This window comes from Gambusia affinis, linkage group LG20 (assembly GCF_019740435.1).
Source record: "Gambusia affinis linkage group LG20, SWU_Gaff_1.0, whole genome shotgun sequence".
Taxonomy (NCBI): Eukaryota; Metazoa; Chordata; class Actinopteri; order Cyprinodontiformes; family Poeciliidae; genus Gambusia; species Gambusia affinis.
Genome location: NC_057887.1, coordinates 2,377,489 through 2,400,815, shown reverse-complemented (window position 1 = coordinate 2,400,815; position 23,327 = coordinate 2,377,489). Strand labels below are relative to the sequence as shown.

The following is a 23,327-nucleotide window of genomic DNA, read 5'->3' as shown; positions in this document are numbered from 1 at the left end:
TGTAACATTGTCTTTTTTTCTTTCTTCCTTTTTTTTTTTTTAATCTCTAAACATTTTAAGGATCTCCTTGTTGTTAAATTGTTCTCTTGTCCTTCAGAAATTCCTGAAGCATAAACCCCAATAATCCAAAACAAGATTAAAAATCAATGTTGGATTTGAACATTTATTTCAAATTCAGGGTCTGGTTTGAGTTCCCTCTCTTTCCCAGCTTTCCCTGCCCTGCTTTAAAGCTGCAGATTGTAACTTTTATTAAAAAAAAAATATTACTTTTGCACATATTTGTGTTACCATGTCGTGACAATGTAGCATGAGACAGATAATCTGTCTCCTCCACCTCCTTCCTGAGCTGCTATTGTCATGTGTAGAAACGCAGCCCTCCAAGTCAGAAACAACCAATCAGAGCCAGGAGGCGTGTCTTAGCGCTGTCAATCAATTTTACTGCTAAATGTGCTAATGGTGGAGAAAGAACTCCTCGTTCCAGGAAAACCACTTATCCACCATCATCACTGGTTATGTTAACTAGCTTTAGCATTCAGGAGGGGCTCTGCTGATGGAGAGAAGCTGCGTCACACCTGACCACAGTGGGTTTTTTTCTTCTCCCTGACCTGAATCTTTGGTAGATGACACTTTTTCACCCAACTCTGACCACCTCACCTAGTGTTTCAGCAACAAGGCAGTTCAAAGTGCCTTGTTGTTTATGAGGATTTTACGAAAACATAAAACCATCATAAATGCAGCATGCAGACAATAATTGTGAAAACTAGTAACAAACATTGCATTTTGTCAAATGCCATTGTTAAAATCATCAAAATATATTAAATATGTTGGTTTATGTTCCATTTCAGAACTCTAAACAGGTGGGTGTATAGTCTTGATTTAAAGGATCTCTGTGTTTCAGCTGCTTTGGAGTTTTCTGGAAGTTTGTTCAATATATAACCAGTTAATCTGCTGATTAGAGACTCTCCCAGAACTATAAGTATCTTTTTTTTCTCTCTCTTTTCGTAAACCTTTTAGAAACATTTTCCTCTGCTGGTATCAAGTCCCACATTTTGTTACTTTATTTTTTTAAATTAACAATACTGAAAACAATTTCTCCTGTACATCTGTCTCTGTTAAATAAATGGATCACAAAAAAATCCTAAAGCAACTTTGCCAAGATTGCTGCTCATAAGGTTGTACTTCCAAGAAGATTCCATTAATATGACCGGCAAGGTGCAAGAAATGATTTATTTAGTCACTGATTAAGTGGATGGTTACTGTGATCTTCACAGTTTGATTTTGCCATATTTTGGGAGAGTTTATTCATCATCACACTATTTTTACTTTGATTCTTGTAAATAATATTTCTGTGTGTTCAACAGGCTTTACTTTGCTGGATGGAAGACGACGAGCGTCAGCTGTCAGAAGCAGAGGGGGCGTCTGCTGACCACTCTGCTGTCCGTTTTCACAAACCCACCCAAGCCTTCAATGAATCCCGGCTGTGGCTCCGCAGCTGTTTGGACAGACTGGAAATAAGTTAGCAAAAGTGACTGCCAGCTTTCATTCCGCTGATGAAGAGTTTTGTTTAGGTCTCTTCAGGTCGTTCCTGTGGCTCAGTGGCAGGGCTGGGATCTTACAATTGGAAGCTTGCGGCTTCCGCGTGATCTGGGCATGACACTTAACCCCAAGTTGCCTACAGCTTGGTGTATGAATGAATGAACATGTGAAATACTCAAATGACATCTTTTAGGCCAATTGTTTCTCCTTCATTTGGCTCAAACACAAAGAAAAAAAACAAGTCACAAGTGCAGCTGGTTATCATGAGTAAACATGCAGGAGGATCATTAAGATATTTTTTATTGATTTATTGTGTAAACTGAGGATTCGACTGATGTGTCACTGATATGACACGTTAAAAATAAGAGGGAATTTGGATGGAGGGTCATACTTAGAAAAACAATCAACAGGAGAAAGAAACTGTGAATTAAGGGACTTAATGTCACATTTTGATTTTGGTCTGAAATGCAAACTCCAATCTGATGTGTTTATGCTCAGATTAGCATTAGCAGGTCGTTTTGCATGGATGGATGTGTTTACATTATGCAGGCTCTTCAGTGACTGATGTGATCAATACATGAGCCATCACTTCATGACACAAAAATACGCCTGGAACGCTTAATTAAAAAGTTCAAATCACATCATTGCTTTATTGCGATTTAATGCGTCTTTGGTACAAAGTGACAAATGATTGATATACAGAAACAATAGATTATAAAAGAAGAAAATACTTTTTGTTACATTCTCCTGAGGTTTTGGAATTTTTTATTTATTTATTTATTTATTTTATTTTTCAGTTAAGTGCAATAAAATCTATGCAGCATATTTTGTTAGCAGCTCTCTTTAGTTTCTAGAATTTTCCAGGAGTGGTTAGACTGATCAACAGCTGATGTAAAAGACTTCAGTGTTAGGCCCTGATTGATATCAGACAGACAAACTAACTTCACACTGCAACACTGATGACTTATTGAGGACGGGCCTTTGTGTGACATCTTCTGTCACTGTTCATTCACTTACACTCTTCACTAACAGAAAAAAGTACTAAAAAAGCAGTCATTTTTATATTTGGCATGTGAACTTGTAGAAAAAAAAATACTGGTTGTTGGATCATAGATCCTATTTGAGGTAAAACTCCCTATTTCAATCAAACAGCACAGCGATATTTCCCTCTAGGCATGATGCGGTATGAAATTATGACGATATGATGCGTCAGGTAAAAATATCACTGTGTCGTGGTGTCACATGGTGGATAAAGGTCACCCCCTTGTTCTACTCTTAGCTTGGTACAAAGGGTCTGAACGCTCAGCTATTGAGAAACGATTGCTTCCTAGAGGAGCGGACTCTGTTGGGGTTTAAAATTTTCCTAAAGTCGCTAATGTTTGGATGTGACATAACGATGATGCTACAAAGCTTCCGGAAATTAGGAGGCGGCTGTTGATGTTAATTAATTTTTGAAAGTGTGGCCAACATGGACTGAAAGACTTCCTTCACTTCCTCTGCTGCCATTACTAACACTACAGTGAGAGTACAATTCTAAAACAGAGCAGATAATCAACTCCTCCTGTATGCTGATTGGCCCAGTAGATATTCTACTGGCAGACTCCACGTCAGCGGGAGGAAGCCCAGACAATATCAGAGATTTGAATCAAGCAGAGTGGCCTAGGAAGGCTAGGCTAGGTGTGGTATTAGTATTACAGCTCTAATATGCATCATGTAGCATTTCCTTAGCATGTTTTGATGTGAACGCATAGGCAGTTTGCTTCTTGCATGTTTGTGGGCTGATCCTCTTTGACATGATACGTTGCTGCCAGAACAATTAGAACAGCCATTTGAATTTAACTAGAATTTCTTTTTTTATTTTGTTTACACTAGTGGCATTTATTTGAAAGCAATTTGACAGGAAGGGGTCAAAAAGAAGGGGAGAAAGACAATGGGAGACGAACGTGGGATGGACACATCCTCTGTCTACATGGCTCATCTCGAAAGTCTGCGCCACTCAACAGCCCTTTATTTTCATTTCAAATTTGCCTATCACCATAATCTCTACAGTCAATCTCTAGATCACAAACACAGTGATATTTGTTTCACTAAATGTAGCTCGTTCATTTCACCACAGCATGAACTTTACCTTGAATTTAGAAACTTGCCCTCCTAGATGTATGATCGTGTTTGCCTCTGGCTACAGTATGGTAAGCATGTTTTGCACATAGGACAACCTTCTTCCTCCAAGTTGCCATCTGTCTTCCTGCGGTAGCTGATGTACTCCTATAAAGTGGACTTTATTCTTGTAGACAAGGTGGACGGGTTGTGATAGTGCAGCTACACTTGACCAGTTTGATTTGACCTCCGCTCTATCTCTGACCAGACAAAAATAAAAAAAAACGCTTGTACTGCCAGAATGGTATGATGGAAAACTTTTGTGGTTTTGAAACCGTGATGTTTTTTATATTGCGGTATACCTTGAAACCAGTAACCAGTCCATACCTACTTCCCTCTCATAACTGTTGAACCTTCTCTTTACTGCAACCTGGACTGTTGACCTTACACCCTTACATTCATTTGATTTGTTCTTTTACTTGTGCGTTTTTTCAGCTCAGTGTTGAATTGTGACCTCCTTGACTCCTTCCTGACTGACGTTCCCTTTGTCGTCTGTCTCAGAGCAGTCGTGTGCCGTGTGAGTTTGGTCCGGTTTCTCCTCTCCGCTCACCTCCTTGTATCCAGGGTTCCTTTCATGTTCAACTGCAGAGCATTTCGGGCTTCTCCTCCTGCAAGGCAACCCTTTTTTAGCAGGTCTAACAAGTCCCAGGAACACAGCACTCAGTCCCATTCCCACCGCGCAGGAGTAGAACGCCGCTCCGTAGTTCTCAGTTACATCCACTAGCACACCTGTAGGTACGGAGTGGGCACAGAGAAACAAGTTCAGTGAACTATAAATCTAAAACTATGGCATCATATTATTTGGTCCTCCACTGATCGTTTTGGGGTTGAGAAACTGATCTCACTGTCCTCAGTGACATATTTGTTTTCATACTAAGAGAAAAATGGAATAAGAAGAGATCCATGTGTCTAAACAAGTTTGAAACGATTGGAAGTCTAAGTATCACAGACCTGTTCAGGCTGCGCAAATGGAATACATGAACCTCAGATACTGTTTGATGTTTTTGAGTCGTTTGTTAATCCAGTTCTCTCATGCATATCTATGCTTCCTCTCACTTTTTCACTAAATAACAGCTTCCACGTCAAGAGAGTTGTTGTTGAGCATTCTGGTAGTGCTTACTTGAGGTGTTTTCTAAATGAGTTTCCAATCAGTGAGTTGCTGATCAGAACCAATCAAGCTGCAAATTGTCAATTGTGTGTCGCAAGTAAATTTCTCGGTGCATCTCTACTTTTAAGGGCCTATACATTTGCTTAGGCATCTTAAATATTATACTACCAGAAATGTTTACCCATAAAAAGATCTTTCCTACCTCCAAGTGGCGGCCCACCCAGTCCAGCAAAGCTCTGGATGAACACATAGACACCGGCAGCTGATGACATCCTCTCCACACCCACCACCTCGTCCTCTGCCAGCATAGGGATGTGAGTGCATGCCAGGGTTCCCATGAAGAACCCGTACACAGCACAGCACAAAGCCAGAGTGAAAAAATTTGTCACCAAGGTAAATCCCACTAAGTCCACTGTCATCATGATCACACACACCAGGAGCACCAGGAGCTTCCTCGTCTTGAACACATCCTGGGACAGGACCCACCCGATGACGAATCGTCCAAAGATTTCAGCCACGGCCATGATGGAGAGCATGTAGGTGGCTTGCTCTCGCTCCACGCCACGGCTCACGCTTAGCTCGATGATGTAGAGCGGAGGGGCGAAGAAACCCACAGTGGCAAACAGTCCAAACAGAGAGTAGAAGATAAAACTGCAGTCTTTGAGGATGGAGAAGTCTAGGAGACTAGAATTTGCAGCAGATTGCTTTGTGCAGCCTGAGTTGCATCCTTCTTCTTGGTCTATCGTTTTTTCACCATCTTTGTTGTGTTTTTCTGTTTCCGGTTCCTTACTTTTTTCCCGAGAGTTTGGAGTCATCTCTAGCCTTGCCTCTATGTCCAGTGAAGTATTCTCCAATGGTGTACACGGGTTTTTAAGTGTAAGTGACAGGACACCATTAGTCGTCTCAAAGTTCTCAAGAACCAAACTGTCTACAGTCTCTTGTTTCTTGAGTGCTTCCAGCTCCTTTGGGGAAGACGTGTCAATGTTTGGGCTTTGGGGCACTCTGGGTTCAATAATGATTGGCCGGAGCAGCGCACCACAGACTATGATGACGCTTTGCAGAGCTCCGATCACTGCCATTGTGCGTCTCCAGCCAATTTTGTCTCTTAACACAGAAAAGCCTAAAAGGCAAAGGAAATGCAGTGATGAAATGAAATGTGTGATTGCTCAGCTTATTTAAAGATGAACACATTTTGTCTTATGTTGTTTAACCCCTACAAGGTATCGTCACACCCAGCAATGGGGTCAACAACTCTTCCTCTCTGAGGGAATTTCTGTCAACTCCTCGCTCTTAGTTCTTCTCAGCGGCTGACTGAATCAGTTTTTACATCCAAATTAAAAGTTATTGAGACCGGTCCAATGAAAAGTACCTCTTGTTTATGGCTTCTCATCTCTTTTTAACTGCCATTTTTTGTGTGCTATTTGTTGCTGCCTCTTGGCCAGGAGGTGGAGGAGGTGATACTTACTATACTGTCACAATATGATGACAGTTTTAACAAATATATGTACAAAAATATTTATATTTCTTTATAAAAGCTACATCTGCAGCTTAACCATGCAGCCAGAGCTACCATGGACATGGTTTTTGATCAAAGCATATTTGTGTTTTAGAATGGGTCAGCTGAAGTCCACACCTAAATCCAATTGATGATCTGAATCTGGAACAACAATCTGGCTGAGCTTGTTGAAGAAGTTAAGAAAAATAATGTTGGCCTCAAGATGAGTAGATCTGGTATAGACATTTCCCAGAAACTTACAGCTGTAATTGCAGCAAAAGGTGGTTCTAAAACATAACCACTGAGTGGGGAGAATTCAAATCCTCTTTGTTTTGTAAATCATGTCATCCATTTTTAGATTATTCTCTGGTCTCTGTACAGAATAAGTCCCAACAAAATACATATAAAACATAAATACGTCAACAAAGCACTCTTGGAATGTGTGCATAACAATCATCAGATCCGGATGAGACTTTGCTCTCACCTGGAGCTAGGGCAGACATCGCAAGGGATTCCCCAGTAGAAGCCAGAGCAGTGACCAGAGAGCGCCGACGGCTGAAGTACTTTGACAGGATGGTCACAGTGGGCAGGAAGGTCAGACAGTAGCCCAGACCTGCACAGTTCAACACATTTTTGTTTAATTCACCAAGACACATCGCTGTAGGAAGGCTTCAGAGAATTCATTATAGGTCTAGATGAAGTCAAACAGATACCTGTCACTAATCCATAGGTGATGTATATCTGATTGAGTGAACTGGTAAAGCTGGTTGCAATGGTGCCAGTGGATATTAGTAATCCTCCAATCATAACAACAAACTGGAAGCCAAAGTGGTTCATCATCACCGTGGAGAGAGGACCTGCAGATTACAAACAAATTGTGATTTAATATCATTGCCACTCATGGGCTGGATTTGTTTTCTTCAGAGCTGCATCCAGTCTGAACCGGCCACCTACTATTAAACGCCATGATGAACACACAGATGGAAATGATCCACGAGACCCGACTGTTGGTCTCACCAAACTCCTCCATCATGTCCTGGAGGAAGATCCCAAAGCTCTTTATGATGCCATATGTGAACATCTCCACCAGGAAGAACGCCACAGCCACCACCCACCCCCATCCTCCGTCAGGGGCCTTGGTGTACTGTTTGGCCCCCAGGAACTGGGTTAATTTAGCTCTGCACAGTCCCATGCTCTGCAAAAGAGGAAAAAGCTTTAATAATCGCAAGGGGAGTACCAATAAGTCGGCCTCAATTGCCTTCATTTTGGGAGATTGTTGATTGGCCGATACTGAAGCCGATCACCATCTACCAGTCTTGCTGACCTCAGCAAAGGTCTAAAAATCAACCATTGACCTCTATTGTTGTGCTGTGAGGGAGGTTTGACTGACACACCAGCCCACCAAGTCATGTACATGTTTGGAGTTAATAATAGTCACCAACTCAACGACTTTCTTGCTATATTTGACAACATTTCACACACAAAAAAAACACACAGCATCAGCCAAAATTGAAATTGGCAAGTCTGGCTTTTTAAAGATTGTTAATCATTAATTGGACAGAAAACTGCAATCGGTGCATACTGTTAGCATGACTGACTTTCAATCAACACTATGTGAGATTATCAAATGAGATTTCCCATGAGATCCTGGTTTGATGTGAACCATAACCATCAGTGTTGACAGAAATAAAAACTTGTAATATATCACTTTGTGAATGAGATTCACTTTTTTGGGATCTTCTCATCAGAAACCAGGAAAAGAAAAAGGGGCAGCTATTCTTTTTGAAACAGAAAATGTTACATTGAAATACAGGCCACTTTTTGTTTGTTCGTTTTTTATTGGTACTCTGAAAACCCTCCACATCCCAAAAACTAACGATACAAAATCAGCTTATAGAAAATTTGAGACGTGTTTATTTGTAGCCTAAAAAAACAAGTGGGATACATTTGAGGTGAACAGATGGAAATAGCGCCTCCTACAGTCACCGTAGAGATTGGTCGCAAAATTAGGAATTTTAAAAAGTGGGTCATTCTCAGTCAGTTTGAGGGACTTTTATTATTATTATTATGAAGAGGAAAAAAAAGTGTATTTTAAAACAAAAACAACAAAAAAATAAAATAATAATAATAATAATAAAATTAATTTTTATGCTTTGGCACAGTTAGAAAATGACCAAAACATGCACAGACCTTTGAACCGCGATCAGTCCGCGATGTGGAGCCGAACCTCGGCCACCTGCCGGATGCAATGAGCCCGCAGTAAGAGCGCTTCGGATTAGAGTCCCAATCCCTGCTGGCGCTGGTTCGGTCGGACTCTGCAGAACCCGCCTCAGTGGTTCTAACAGCGAAGAGCCGTCAAAGGACGCCTGACCCTCCCTCTGACCTGCTCCTCTTCTCCTCACTGACAGGTCAGATTATCTGTTTTACAGAACCTCTGCAGTTTTAGTTCAACTCACGCCACTCCGTTTTCATGCTGCACATCCTTCCAGCTATGTCGAATGTACAAACACTGTCAGTGCGGAGCCCATAGATGTCAGGAGAAGAAAGAAAAAACAGTAGCTGAAGTTCAGCCTCTTTCTGCAAGGTAGAAACTAATTAATTATTAATACTTGAGGAGGGGGTGAGAGAGGGGGGTCAAAATTGAGCAAAAAATCCAGATGTCGACAGTATTTTTGTTTCTTATTTGCAAAAGTGGTGCATTTACTGACACTTCAATCTCTACTACTTATGAATAAAATATGAATTTTATCCTGTAGGAGGAAAAAACTACATTATTCCTCGGCCTTCCAAGGAATTTATTAAAGACTTAAAGACATTTGTTTTCATTTTAAAAATTGCAAAAGGGGAACTGCAATCAACTCTGTAATCCTCTTATAATAAGGTATGGAGATGAATCCTAATCCAAACTGTTACAAATGTGCATCTTTTTATTAGCGATCTGCAGTTTCTGAATTTTTCCTCTAACTGTCCCTCTTAAGGGCAACATTTAAAATTTTACCTTCACTATATGAAACTTATGCAATTTCCCCTCATGGCTTTGTTCAGTTTCGCAACAAGAAGAGATTTCATAACCGCCGCTGGTACGTTAAGCGTGCAGTGGAGTAAACCCAGGTTCATTTCGATCTGCTGGAAACCTTTAATGAAAGACTTATTCTGCACAGTATGCTGTAGTTGCATAACACTTTATTTACAAAGCAAATAAACATAAAGGGTAAGTAACCATTGTCCCATGCTATTACACATACAGGGATGTGAAATGTGAAAGAAAAAAGAAAAAAACTCCTGTTAGAAAACACCAAGAAAAACAGATTTAAGCGTGTTAATATGTTAATACACCTCCAGGTGTGTATGAATGAAAATGGGCATTTATTACCAACCCGAAACAAAAGATGACCTACAGAGAATAGAAAAGACTGAGATGTGTTCTATGTCTTGTGTGATCTTAATAGTTACAAAAACATACCTATAAATATTTATATTGACTGATTTTGAAATGATCAAGTTAAAACTTAAGTACGCATATCAAAGGTGTGCTTTGAAGTTTTCCATATTATCACATTACATTACAAATGTCAAGGTTTTATATTGGGAGTGCATACCTACACAAAAAGAACCAAATGCTTTTTTTTTTTACTTTTTGGAAAATAAAAACAATAATTTAACTGGTAATTTGAGACTGAGTGGAGGTTAGCCTTCCACCAGGACAACAACAGGAAACATAAAGCCAGAACGACAATGGAACAGTTTAAATGGCCAAGTCAAAGTCCAGACCAAAAAATATATTCAAAAAATCTTGGTTTTATTTCTCTACACCTTTATCACAGCAGCAAGATTTACCTGCAGAGGGGTTGTGAATGTAAATAAAATCACATTCCCAACACACTTTTCAGATTTTTATTTGGTTCAAAAAATATATGAAATCAGACCATCACCAAGAAAAATGATAGGTTTTCCTTTCACTTCACAATAATACACTTCTACTTTACCAACGGAAAATACACTGTTATGTGACAAAACGGAACAAAGTCTTGAGAAATGAATAACTTGCTGGCTGTATCTATTTATAAAATAAAGTAACATGTATAACATGACATTAACAGACTAAAACATTTTAAAGGATGGAAAAATACAAGACTTGGAGATGTTTTTGAAGTCTTGCATATATTACTTACAAGCAACCTACCTGTACTTCCTCTACTTTTTTTTTTCTTTTGCCTTCTTCGGAAACTTTTTGTATGATCTTTTATTTTCTTAGCAAGTTATCAACCAGCACACAAATGCCTCTCTCGTTTCTTCATTTATGACTATTATTTACATCTGCTAACATAGTCACTCATATTTTGCATTCTGTTGGTTTTAAACAACAAAACGCCTGATTATCTGTGTGCTTGGAGGAGATGTTGACTTAGGGTTGTATCCTCGCGCGCATGGCGCGTGACGCAAACGTCCTCGTTCCAGCCGGCTGTATGTTGTCGCGTGCTTGTTGTTTAATGACAACTCACTCCAACACTCACTCACACTGTAAGTATCTGTACGTCGCCTTTTTAAGACATATACAGCTCAGTTAGCCAAGGTAGCGGGTTTTTTTTCCCCCACTCACGGAGCAGTGATAAATGAAAGCCAACCAGAGAGGACATGCCAGGTTGCGAAATGTTTCGTTTTGAAGTGTTTCTGTCTGACCTGAGAGTTGCTAATTTCAGCTGAAATTAATCCGTTCTTCGTCGGTGTGGCTGCGACTGTTTCCACTGTCTTCCATCTGCGAACGACCGCAGCGTAGCCCACGTGCTGTGTATGAGCCACATGTTCTCGCACGCATTTGTCCACAGACACGCGTGAACCCCGAGAACAGGCGTGCTGTGTGTGTCACAGAGTTACATTCATACAGAGGAGGGTTGGAGGGATCTGGTTGCAACCAGTTCTAAGTCTGTAATAACCGTCCAGAGAAGCACACACGCCTTTTTTAAAACTTGGTCCACTCTGATTGGTGGTTGCAGGTTCTCAGGTTGAAATCTGTGGAAAGTCCTATTTAAATCCACATGTTTTCCAGGTTTGTCCCAAATTTTTTCAACATTTGGAATGTCTGCCCTCTGTGTACAACATGTCCTTTTAGGTTAACAATCTACATCAGTTAACAATGTTGAGATTTACCTACTTTTCCAAACTTCCATTGCAATGAGTAAGATTTCCCCTTCTGCCTTGTCCTTAAGGCGAAAATGATTCAACTCACTCAACAACCTTTAGCACGGAACAGCCAGAGTAAATACAAAATGCAATTTGAAATGAAATGTGTGAGAAAAATAATCACTCCTAAATCTAACAAACCCCTGGTGGCAGCTGGCAAGGGTTTTTCATGGCTTTAGAGAAACAATGGCCCACGTTTCGCAGAATTCTTATAATCCAGTGCTTTAGCGTGCAATTGACCTGTATAAAGTAGCACCATAGAATGTTAGTTAAATTTAAGTACAGACTTTAAATAGGCCATTCTGAAATGTTCATTTTAATTTATTTTTTCCCAGTTTAATAGAGTTTATTTTATTTACATTTGCTTACCTTGACAACTTTATAAACTTAATAAATGAACTTGGATCAACTTAATTTGATGATTTGTGACTAATTCTCAAATGTATTTTTTAAAAGTTGGAGCTGTATTCTCTTTTTTTGGTGTGACTTATTATTATTCTTTAATACCATGTGAAGACCGTAAGGTTGTTCATCTTCTTCCCATCTCTGTGTTTAAATCAAACAAACCTGAGTTTAAAGAAGGCTTTCTATGCACCGATTGGACATTTTCTAGAGACACGGAGATCTGCATGGTCACAGAATCAATAACTGCCTACATCTCTTTCTGTGTTGACTCAGTAATAACCAAGGAAATTGTTATCAAGAAGAGACTAAATAACAAGCCCTGTGTATGTCACAAAAGGTCGACATTGCTGATAAGTTGATAAAGCAAAGGAACTAAACAATTTCTATTTGTTTGAACGTCCAGCGCAGATGCTGGGATTTTTACGGGAGGCAGCATATAAATTCTAAATGAGGATGGAATTTTAATCAAACCTGATTCTCCAGCCGAAGTTTTTAAAGCTGTTCACAAGGCGTCACTCTTTTTGCCCAAAACATCTGCAGATGAACTCACTCTTGTACGGCACCAACTTTTCCAGCTTTCACTTGACACACACTGAGAGCTTCAGCTCTGGAAAAAAATAAAATTTGTAATAGTTCCGGTTCCTAAAACGTTGAGCCCTCATGAGAACAATGATAATCAGCTGGTGGCTCTGACCTCCAACATTATGAAATTATTGGAGAAACTATTATTATTATATTAGAGAGGTTGAACCATCCCTCGATCAATATCAAGTTGCCACGAGAAGAACGCAGCACAAATGATGCCATTTGAACAATAATGCATTTGGTTTTATAACACATTGAAAGCTCCTCGGTGTATACCAGACTGCTTTATTGATTGTAGCTCAGCTAATTAATTCAATTCAACGTCACAGTCATCTGAAAAAACTGCTCCACCTGAATGTAAATCCCTTTTTATTAAATTGTACCATTTTATAGGCCACAGCAGGTGTACTTAGCTCTCTCTTTTCAGACATAGCTGTCAGTATACATCAGTATACCTTCACATGTTTCTCTGTCCCTTACATGGCTTATGGAGAAACTGCAAACAGGATTTTTTTTTTTATAGCTTATAGCTTCCTTCCAGCCCCTTTCCCATAAAGGCCAGGTTTGTGGAGTGTGTCTGTAACTCCTCCATCGTTGCCTTGGGCCTCTCGGCTTCTTCTCTGATTAATTCTCTCCCAATTACTTTAGGTTGGCAACCATATCTTTGTAGGTTTTTTGTTCTTCCATAGTCCAGTTTTAAAGACTTGAACGTAGCAGTGACATGTTCAAAATTTGGAATATTGTATTATAACCTAACTCTGCTTTAAAGGGGAAGTATTATGTCTTTTTCAGGCACTTAGTGCCATTTTGTAGCACAATCAAGTAACTACGTTAACTTCCGTTGTTATAAAATTCTACATATATCAAATATGAGTTAAAAGTAATTTTACTTTGTAATTGAATGCCTTGAAATTGGGCTTCTGTCTCTTTAAAAACTCCTGCTCTTTCTGAAATGGTGCCTTCAGGAAGTCATCACAACACGGCTCCTCTATTAACTGTTTAACAACGTTTTTACAAGCGTTTCACTGAGAAGTAGCTTTTATAATGAGCTCAGCTGATGCCCAGTTCCACCAGGCATTTGCTAATTGCTCCTGGCTAGTCTGAAGGAGCCAAGTAGGGGAGTCACAAGGGAGAGCTGTTCTGTGCGGCAGAAGCTTGAAAGCTTTGATGCTGCAGCTCTGAGACGGTGCCAGGTCCATCTAGGCGTTTTGCACAGCTGAATGGTTGCCATGGAGAATAAAGGATATCTCAAACATTCATGAAAGAATCAAAGCAACACTCCAGGTATGTTTTTGATGAGCGAACAACGTTATAACATGATGTAAAGCTCGAATACGTCTATTTTACATAATGTCGGCCCTTTAAATTTCTCTACATCTTGGTTTTCATGATGATGTTTGTTCTGTAACTGCTTGAATATTATGATATATTAGCCAAGCTCTAAGTCAAACATGTCTTCCTTTTCACAGTTTTTATCCCAAGATGGTCAGGCCTGTGTCTCCGCTGCTCCAGACTGTGACGTTGCTGTCAGGGCTGGTGATCTTCACGGTTTCACAAAGAGGAGCAGAAAAGAAGCCAAACTTTATCATCGTACTGGCAGATGATATAGGCTGGGGAGACCTGGATGTTAACCAACCAGAGAAACACACAAATAATACACCAAACCTCAACCAGATGGCCCAGCAAGGGCTCAGGTAAAACCTTTATTTGTGATATATGAGATGTGAGCCTCTGATTTCTATGACAAGTTAACAAAGTAATTAAAGTGTAATCTTCTTAGAAGAGGACCTCAGATGTCATAAACTGTATGTGTATGAATAAACTTTTTCCAGGTTAACAGACTACCACTCCCCTGCTTCCACCTGCTCTCCATCACGTGCTGCTATCCTGACCGGCCGCTATGGTCTCAGAAATGGAGTGACTCATAACTTTGGTGTGAACTCTGTGGCTGGCCTGCCTCTGTCTGAAGTCACATTGGCCCAGTTGCTTCAGCAGGCCGGTTACTACACCGCTGTTATAGGGAAATGGCACCTCGGACACAACGGACCTTACAGTCCAAACAACAGAGGTGAGTCTAGACAGATTTCACTCTGTCCTCTGCCTGACTAGCATTCCAGTCCTGTCTGTGTTGATTGGAGCAGTACCACCTGTACTCAGCATTGTCTCTGCTTATCTGCTGAGAGTAATGATAGGAGTTAAGAGGGTCATTGGAGAATTGGAGTAACTGTAAGATCAGGGCACAGAGCATCGGCCAGCACGCTCGGGCCGATGTCATGGTCATGTTCATGTGGTTGTGGAATGTTCGTTTTCTACACTACCTTGAAGACACACTGAGCCATGAAACCCCTCCCGTTGCAATCATAGCCGTGGTATTTTGGCATATAGGTGTAGTTTATACCAGTATAGTAAACACATATGTTCACACATTTGTCGGAGAAGGACGTAATGATTGACAAGCTGGAATACCTTATTTTATTTTCCTTAATGTCAGAAGCCAAAATAAAGGAGCATGAGGCTTCTTTTGGACATTCGCCCGCTGAACCGGAACAGAACTGAACAAGGAGAGTGCAGTATTTTGATCCAGCAGGATGTACTGCTGACTTGACTTGTTCCTGCTCTGTGGCTGAAAAATCAACTTCTGCAGGTTTAGTTGTTGGGGCTGTTTTTTTTTGCATAAACAAACACAGCCATGAAATTCCGAGACAAAATGACAGAATTTTTGTCAACCAACTTCGAAAACAACGAGAACCAATTTTACCCCAACTGATGCAAAAGTAATATGGTAAAATGACAATAGATTCATTTGATTTAACCATGACTAGTATGTTCCTCCTATTTATATTGCTGATAAAGTAGATCTATCCATGTGTCTATGGAGCAGTTTCTGTATAGAGAATCAAAGGGTGTGAAGCAGGGTACACTCTGGATAGATCCTGGTACTCTTGATAAAGATGACATCCTGTATGACGGTGGCCAATGTCAGCTGGATAGTTGTTTCAGTCATTCTCCAAAAATGCCTTAAGAAGGACCATCAAAGGTTGTTGACTTCCTCTTTAAAGAACTCACAAGCTTCTGGGAGGTTTGCTGAACACACAATCGTCAGAGCCATTAGCTGGCAACTTGGACCCTAAAGGTTTGCTACTGGTAACTTTGTGCCAGGTAAGTCAGGGGATCTACAGAGGCTGATGAGAGTCCTAGATTTTGGTTCGTTTGGTGCTATTTTAGTGCCAAAAATTAGATTTACTCAGAAACAGGCGTCTATCATAGCGTTGTGATAAAGTTATACAGAAACTGCAGAGGCCTGATATCTATTGAAACAGTCAATGGTAGAAATCATTCTACGGTCTTTATATATCACTTAAATTGAAACATGAGCACATTTGCACCTCTTGTACAATCCTGCATCCTTCTATTTGCCTGGCCTTCTGAGCACCTCCAGTCCTACGTCTCCGCTGCAGAAAATGTACAAAACAACCATCTTCCAGCTGCTCCTCATGTGACAATAAACATCATTGCCGATTCTTCTTCACCAGCTGAGTTACAACCCTCTCTCTTCTAGCATTTCGGTTCATACTAACAGATTCAAATTCCATTACATACATTCAATTTTGAGTTAGAACAATTTTTTCTATCTAAGGAAACACAGGAAATGACATCAAGTCATTGACTTACATCATTCACTCCTCCTGGACCAGCATGTGTTGTTGACTGAGCCTGCATGTAGCGACAGTGGAGAGGAAAAACTACAACTTGACTAGAAGAAATCTCCAACAGAACCAGCTTATAACCATTTGTGGCAGATTGTTTTAGCAATGGTGCTCCACAACCGACTGGTTGTTCTTGTTTTGTGAACAGGATTCGATTATTACTTCGGCATTCCCTACAGTAATGACATGGGCTGTACTGATACACCAGGATATGATCTACCCCCGTGTCTCGCTTGTGTTTCATCAGAACCTCAAGTGATCAGGTGTGGCTGTTTTTTGTTTGTTTGTCTTTTGTTTTACTTTAACATCTGTTTCTTGCACAGTCGCAATATTGGACATTTCAAAGAATAAAAGTTTATGCATCACGCAAATTTGGTGTGTGAAGCTTTTGGTGAAAAGACATGCAAAGGAGAATATTAAAGGGACATTATTATGCAAAATGTAATTTTTTTTTTAGGTTTACATCATGTTATAATGTGATTTGCTCATCAAAAACATACCTGGAGTGTTGCCTTGATTCTTTCATGCATGGTTGAGAAATGCTTTAATCTCCATGGCAACCATTCGGCTGTGTAAGATGTCTTTGAGGACAAACGTCCTCACCTGAGCTGCAACTTTCAACCTTCCACTTCACAGAGCAGTCCTCCCCCAGAACTCCCCCATAACACTGCCCCTTCAAACTATTGTCATTATTTGTGTGAAAAATCAAGATACTTTTTTTGTTTAAAACTAATTTCATATCATGCCACAACTCTACCTTTGCAGACCCTCATATGTTATTGTGTCTTCCTGTTGTAGACAGAGGAGGAGTGTTCACGGTGGCTGTTATTCCAAGGTGGGACTTCCTCTGGTTGAAAACGGCTCCATTGTGGAGCAGCCGCTGAACCTCTGGGCGCTAACAGAGAAGTACAGATCTGCTGCTCTCAGGATTATACAAAGTGCAAGGTACAGCACAGTGAACACAGAATAGATGAAGCTGTTGATCTCTGCCAGACAAAACATTTGGATAACTCATAACATCCGCTTGCTGATTGCGCAGAGGACATTCTTATTGATTTTTACAAGTCGGGACAATACAGACCAGTACGTAATTTACAACTAACGGAAAAGTGGGAGGCACACAAAAGCTGTGAAATTTACAGAAAATTTGTTCACAAAAGAAATGATCAATTAAAATGCATCAGGGTAGGGTTAAGAATAAAATGGTTTTTATTTTATTTCCAAAATTAAGTCATATTATCAGAGAAAATTTGCGTTAATACTAACAAAAATTGTAATAATTCCAGAATAAAGTTTATCAGTTTTGCTCCTAACGTTTTCAAATCAACATTCACCAAACACATCACACCATCATCTTTACCCAGCAGTCAATGAACTACTCTTGACTTTTTGATTTGATGTTTGTGTTGTGACAGTTGTAGTCACCTGTCAGAAAATCAAAGACAACATCCAGCAGAATTAGTTGTTAGCCGTTAGCTATTCACTGTTGTCTCGAGTGTTTTTATTAGAGCATATTTGCACTGTAGTTGTACCAATAACACACTCCTGGTGTGTGTGCATGTTTGAAGCGTATGAGGAGGAGGGCGGTGAACCCTGCTGCTTCCAGCTGTTGATTAAAAGGCAGCATGACCCCATGCTGCACCAGGGGGTCATGTGAACGAACCCTGTACTTTTCAGTCAATGCCACAGATTTGAGTGGCTAGAAAGCAACAAGCTACACATTAAGTTACATGTTATTCATTCTAATCTAAACTATATTTGTTTCCATTGTTGACAGACACACAATATTTATTTCACACACAGATAATGTACAACAATTTATTAACCTTTTAAAAGGAGAGATGCTTTGCTGCAACAAAACTGGGTTACAGCAAAAGATGCTCATTTCCACCTTTAGTCCATGGACAGTTTGGTACTAGTGAAATACTACAATTTAACAGATCATACATAGGTGAAAAATCAGTGTAATAATTAATTACACACATATCTAATAATTCATTATCTCACTAAAACCAAGTAAATCAAACTGCAATCCTTCCAAACAGTCCATAAAGCCATTTTGTGCCAAATATGTAAACATTTTCTAATTAGAACATGTTATAATCTCACCAAACTGACCCTGAATGCTGTTACACCACGTAGCTTAAAGTAAATCAATAAGCAGCCTGTTAGGTCATGTCGCTTTATCTTGACTCTTCCTTATGAGGAAATTATGTTGTTGTTTTTTATGTTTTTCAAAAATCTTTACCCATCACATATTTTATGAAACTGTGACAGACTGGCGACCTGTCCAGGGTGACCCCGCCTCTCGCCCAGAACGTAGCTGGAGAAGAACCAGCAACCCTCCTGACCCCATTAGGGACAAGGGTGACCAGAAAATGGATGGATGGCTGGATGGATGTTTTGTGAAACAGAATTGTCCTGTGGTTCCAGGGCCCGAGCACAGCCATATCTCCTTCTGGTGGCGTCGGCTCACATGCACGTCCCGCTCGCCCCCGCGGTGGCGGAGCTTTCAGGTGACGCAGTGTACGCCGCCAGCCTGCGGGAACTGGACGGTCTGGTCGGGGCGTTAAAGGCTGCCGCCGATGAGACGGATAGAGGGAATACTCTAATCTGGTTCACTGGTAGGACTGTTTCATATCTGCCCTCACGTGACTGATCAGAACATCGTGTGATGGAGTCAGCAAAGTGTGTGTGTGCTTTAGGCGACAACGGCCCATGGGAAGAAAAGTGCCAGTTTGCAGGGAGCGTTGGGCCTTTCACTGGAAAATGGCAGACCAGCAAAGGTGTAACAAACTGAAGTTGAGATCGGCTCACTGAAATCCCTCAGAAGGCTTCACGGTCAATTCTTGACTCCCTATAAGGTGAACTTTTGTTTCTGCATGCTAGGCGGCGGATCAGCTAAGCGGACTACATGGGAGGGTGGTCACAGGGTACCAACTGTGGTGTACTGGCCAGGCAGGATCCCTGCAAACACCACCAGCTCAGCCCTGCTCAGGCAAGCCCTGTTTCATCGTTTACATCAACCAAGTCAAACACCTGCAGCACTTCTCCTCGCTGACTACACCAGAATGTCAGGGAGACGAAGATGGTCCAGGTCTGAATGTTGAAGGGAGTAGGCCTGTCACCATGATGTCAAATCGTTGCAGAAGTTAATGCGATAAACAATAATATTGTCGTTTTGAGACTATTTTCAAGTAATATAATGGTAATAGCGTAATAATGCAAGAACACATTCTCAAAGATCAATAAATTTTAATTTCTAATGAACATTTAGCACTGAAACTGGAAGACATTTTAAGTATTCAAACAGAAACAACAACAAATAAAATGAATTATGACGACTCTGTAAACAGAATTAATTGTCCTTCAACAAAAAAGGGTTAGTTGAAACCCAAGTACCAGATTGAAGACTTTTATCATTCAGGTTTTGGTAGATAGAGACTGAAGTTTGTTTTAATTCCTCATGTGATTAATATATTTGTTAGTGCGACATATATTGTCTTGACTTGTTATGAAGGATATATTTAAGCCTACTTTGGTAAGTTTTACAAGCTGATTATTTATGTAGCGGTGCTTGTCAACTCATAACCTGAATTGAAGCCCTAAGGCCATGAAGTTTGTATGCATTTAATAAACAGAAAAGAGAATTTGCACCTGTACATTAGCTCTGTTCGGAAAGTGTTTGTAAATTGTTCCACTATAATTAAAAAGAGCTGAACTGTTTTGAATTATGATTTCATAACTTACATTCTTGCTTCATTTTTCATCGTGCAGTGGTATGGACATCTTTCCAACAGTTCTGTCTCTGGCGGGCGTAGCGCCCCCTGCAGACAGGCGTTACGATGGAATCGATGCCAGCGGCGTTCTGCTGCGCGGCGAACAGTCTGGTCATGAGGTACAAACTGCTACAAACAGGTGGAAGTGTTGCGTTGCTGCGTTGCGTTGCTTTGTAAAATGGGACTGTCCTGTCTTGTAGTTCCTCTTCCACCCCAACAGTGGCGCTGCAGGAAAGTTCGGGGACTTGCAAACAGTTCGAGCCGGAAAACACAAAGCTTTCTACATCACAGGTAGAAATATAGTATGAATATCAATAATTTTGCTGCTACGTCCATGCATTTGTTTCTGAGTGGAAAAATCATACAAGTAGCGCTGCAGCTAACGATTATTTTAATTGGCCATCAATCAATGTCAATTATTGTGACAATTCATTTATTAATCGGATACAAAAATAGGGACATTCTGAAGATTTTTCACTAATGCAATATTAGAAATATATATATGTCAATAAACAAATAATGCAAATCCTTTTTTAAATAGGAAAGTATACTTTTTATTTCTTAAAAAGCAGTGGCAGCATTCCTTTAATGAACACTTGATCATTTGTAGCAAAAGATGCATCTGCAGCTGAAAATTCCTCCTAACATCAACATGTGAAAAGCTCAGTGCTTTCTGCTGGACTGAACATACTTAGTGCCGTGGTGTAAAGACAATCTGGTGATTATTTTATGATTATTGGACTAATCATTTGTTAGCAAAGGTCACAGGATATTTATTATTTCCAGAATTTGAATCAGGTGAAGCTAAATCTGCCACAAGAGGAGTTCTATGTACAACATATTTACAAATAGAAAGTTGTTGTTGTTTTTTATTTCAGATGCCAAATGTATATTTTTGTTACGGTTTTGGTTAAATTACCTCCTTTATTGTATTGTTTTTTAGTAGTTGGCCTTTATTGAATCTCTATTCCCCAGTTATTGATCAATCGATTACTAAATTAGTTGGCAACTAACAAGTTCTGCATTGGGTCCTAGAGGCAGAATTTACTGTAAATTCTCTCTTATCCACCCATGGTTACAGTTCTATATGTGGCTGAGTTTGAGGAACAATAAAGAAGGACCCGAACCAGTTGTGGTGTCTGGTGGATTATGCACTAGTTCATACCACCAGCAAATTTAATATGAAGTTGCTGCAATGGACCTCATCTCAACCCAGCAAACCAACCTAGTTAAAGACACACACACACACACACGTTTGTTTCTCAGTCTTCGCAGGGATTTTCCATTGACTTCTATTCATTTCCATAGACACTAAACCTAGACCTAACCATTGCTAGTACATATTTAACCCTAAACCTAACCAAAACTTGACAGAGTTTCAGAAACATTTGTTTGTCACGTTTGTCTGCCTTATGACGTGAAAGTTACACAACAAAGAAGAGTTCAAGATAACATAAGATTCATTTGAACATTTCACTTTTGTGGAAGGATTTAAAACTGAAACAGATTTCATTTTTGCAGGTGGAGCAGCAGCTTGCAGCGGCAGCACTGGCCAGGAGCAGCTCCACGATCCACCTCTGATATTTGACTTGGATCGTGAAGAAGCCGAGGAAACACCCCTGCAGTTCGCCACAGCCGAGTACAGGGCGATTGCAGAGAGGGTAGCCCGCAAAAGAGAGGAACTCCTGTGGGACATCGCCACTGATGGATCGGTGTCCACAGCGGACTACAGCCAAGATGAATTAGCGGCGCCGTGCTGCGATCGGAGACAGGCCGTGTGTCGATGCCACACCGTGTGCAGAGGCCCGGAAGAAACATTAATAACAGGCACAAGGAACGGGCCATGAGGTAGGCGAACAAAAGCGCAGACACACGACTCATTCGCAACAGTTAGTGTGCAGAAAGAGTTGATTAAAAGGTTCAATGTTCAGATGCAGCAGATGTGCAAACAAGAAATACCAGCAGCTGAAATCTGATTGTTTATCTAAAGGGCTTCTGGTCCAGTTCTGTTTCAGATCGATACTTTAAAAAATCCATAATACATCTGCAGCCATCAGACTGTGTGTCATTTAAGTGTCATTTTGTTGATCTGTGAACAAAGTTCCTGTTAATCAGCAGCATGTTTCACCTGTAGAGGTGATTGGTCATCCAGGCTTCAGTTCCTTTGTTGCACGTTGTCGTCTGAATCCTGAGACTGACCAGTTCAGAGGTCTGAAGCCATGCGACTCTTAACTTCTATCAAAAAACACTAAAGATGTAGTGTTTTAAAATGCTAGCTGTTTTCATGCAATACAGCTCTGGAAAACATGAAGAGACCACTGAACTGAAAACCTCCTGGTTATTACACTACATATTGATTTCTGAACTCTTCCTGAGCTAAAACATTATTGTTGTTTCTAAATGACTATGAACTTGTTTTCTCTGCATTATTTGAGGTCTGAAAGCACTGCATCGTTTTAGTTATTTTGACCATTTATAATTTTCTGCAAATAAATAGTAAATTTTTGCTTGGGATTTTAGAGACGTGTTGTCAGCATTTCATAGAATAAAAGAACAATGTTCTTTACTCAAAACATATAAATATAAAAAGTCAACTCAGGGAAACTGATCATTTTAAGTGGTCTGTTCATTTTTTTTCCAGAGCTGTATATGTAGTCTAAGGGATATTCTTTTTTAATATGTTTTTTCTCTTTTGGTTGCAAAGTTTGTGCTTCTTTTGAAATAATTTTCTGTTAAAAATTTTACATCCCACTGAAAAACTCTGTACAATCTTGTTTTATAAAAAAGAAAAAGTTAGATAACTGTTATTATTTAAAACCTAACATAAACAATCTAAATAAGCTAAGCTAAATAAGCTAACGTGTTTTATGTTGCTTTGACCAAAGGCCAAAAAAGGTTCTGTGTTGTAAAAGTCACTGACTCCTGAACTAGTCCCAAAAAATGCCTAACAGGAAGCACAATGTACTTATAAGTAAAACACATTTAATGATCACTTGTTATTTTCCACGCTAAATGATTTCAGTAGTCAAATATGCAGAACTTAAACAGACACAGGGAGTTTGGGAGGTTGAGTCACTTTGAGCTTTAATGTGTCGCTGGGTAAAATATCCTGAACTGAACAGCTCAGAGTGTCCTAACAGCGCCATCTTTTGGCAAGTCACGTTTAATTACCAGGTTACCTAGTACACTTGTATTATATAGAAATTCAATATTTACACATTATACATACAGTAAAAATTCTTAACATACATTAGGTATGGTAAGTCTATGTGCTGATGTGTAATAATGCTTTTGCAAAAGAATGTTTAATACATCAATGTAAAAATAACTGAGTTACATCTGAACATCTTCTTATTAAAAAGGTTTGAATGCTA

At 39.9% G+C, this 23,327-nt stretch overlaps 3 protein-coding genes across 6 annotated transcripts in view; 2 read left to right on the top strand and 1 right to left on the bottom strand.

Annotated features, from left to right (window-relative positions):
- Positions 1 to 2,177, top strand: part of LOC122823699 (archaemetzincin-2) — a 7,201-nt gene extending 5,024 nt beyond the window's left edge. The window contains exon 7 of the mRNA XM_044103603.1: positions 1,362 to 2,177. Within this exon, the coding sequence (XP_043959538.1) occupies positions 1,362 to 1,520 (159 nt within the window). The 3' untranslated portion in view covers positions 1,521 to 2,177. The remainder of the gene's footprint in view (positions 1 to 1,361) is intronic.
- LOC122823697 (monocarboxylate transporter 7-like) lies at positions 2,164 to 13,402 on the bottom strand. Of its 2 annotated transcripts, none has more exons than XM_044103599.1 (6): positions 8,487 to 8,798; positions 7,251 to 7,491; positions 7,010 to 7,153; positions 6,781 to 6,909; positions 5,004 to 5,921; positions 2,164 to 4,422 (listed from the first exon to the last, which is right to left on the bottom strand). In XM_044103599.1, the coding sequence occupies exons 2-6, from the start codon at positions 7,486 to 7,488 to the stop codon at positions 4,130 to 4,132; spliced, it is 1,722 nt and encodes a 573-aa protein (XP_043959534.1). In that variant the 5' UTR covers positions 7,489 to 7,491; positions 8,487 to 8,798; the 3' UTR covers positions 2,164 to 4,129. The 2 variants fall into 2 exon arrangements, with proteins under 2 accessions (XP_043959534.1, XP_043959535.1); XM_044103600.1 differs by lacking the exon at positions 8,487 to 8,798 and adding an exon at positions 12,354 to 13,402 and having other exon boundaries at positions 2,167 to 4,422.
- On the top strand, positions 8,566 to 23,327 carry arsg (arylsulfatase G). Of its 3 annotated transcripts, XM_044103596.1 has the most exons (12): positions 8,662 to 8,704; positions 8,786 to 8,880; positions 13,937 to 14,161; positions 14,300 to 14,535; positions 16,323 to 16,437; positions 16,973 to 17,119; positions 18,608 to 18,798; positions 18,880 to 18,960; positions 19,064 to 19,172; positions 19,952 to 20,072; positions 20,154 to 20,244; positions 21,475 to 22,337. In XM_044103596.1, the coding sequence occupies exons 2-12, from the start codon at positions 8,795 to 8,797 to the stop codon at positions 21,798 to 21,800; spliced, it is 1,728 nt and encodes a 575-aa protein (XP_043959531.1). In that variant the 5' UTR covers positions 8,662 to 8,704; positions 8,786 to 8,794; the 3' UTR covers positions 21,801 to 22,337. The 3 variants fall into 3 exon arrangements, with proteins under 3 accessions (XP_043959533.1, XP_043959531.1, XP_043959532.1); XM_044103598.1 differs by lacking the exon at positions 8,786 to 8,880 and having other exon boundaries at positions 8,566 to 8,704; XM_044103597.1 differs by lacking the exons at positions 8,662 to 8,704; positions 8,786 to 8,880 and adding an exon at positions 10,736 to 10,817 and having other exon boundaries at positions 21,475 to 23,327.

Excerpts from the sequence above, each read along its gene's own strand:
- arsg (XM_044103596.1), top strand. The coding sequence starts at position 8,795 with ATGTACAAACACTGTCAGTGCGGAGCCCATAGATGTCAGGAGAAGAAA. Across the intron at positions 17,120-18,607 it reads AGGATTATACAAAGTGCAAG|GGCCCGAGCACAGCCATATC; the intron begins GTACAGCACAGT and ends CTGTGGTTCCAG. Across the intron at positions 18,799-18,879 it reads TACTCTAATCTGGTTCACTG|GCGACAACGGCCCATGGGAA; the intron begins GTAGGACTGTTT and ends TGTGTGCTTTAG.
- LOC122823697 (XM_044103600.1), bottom strand. The coding sequence starts at position 7,488 with ATGGGACTGTGCAGAGCTAAATTAACCCAGTTCCTGGGGGCCAAACAG. Across the intron at positions 6,910-7,009 it reads CACCTATGGATTAGTGACAG|GTCTGGGCTACTGTCTGACC; the intron begins GTATCTGTTTGA and ends TGAACTGTGCAG. Across the intron at positions 4,423-5,003 it reads GGGTGGGCCGCCACTTGGAG|GTGTGCTAGTGGATGTAACT; the intron begins GTAGGAAAGATC and ends CCGTACCTACAG.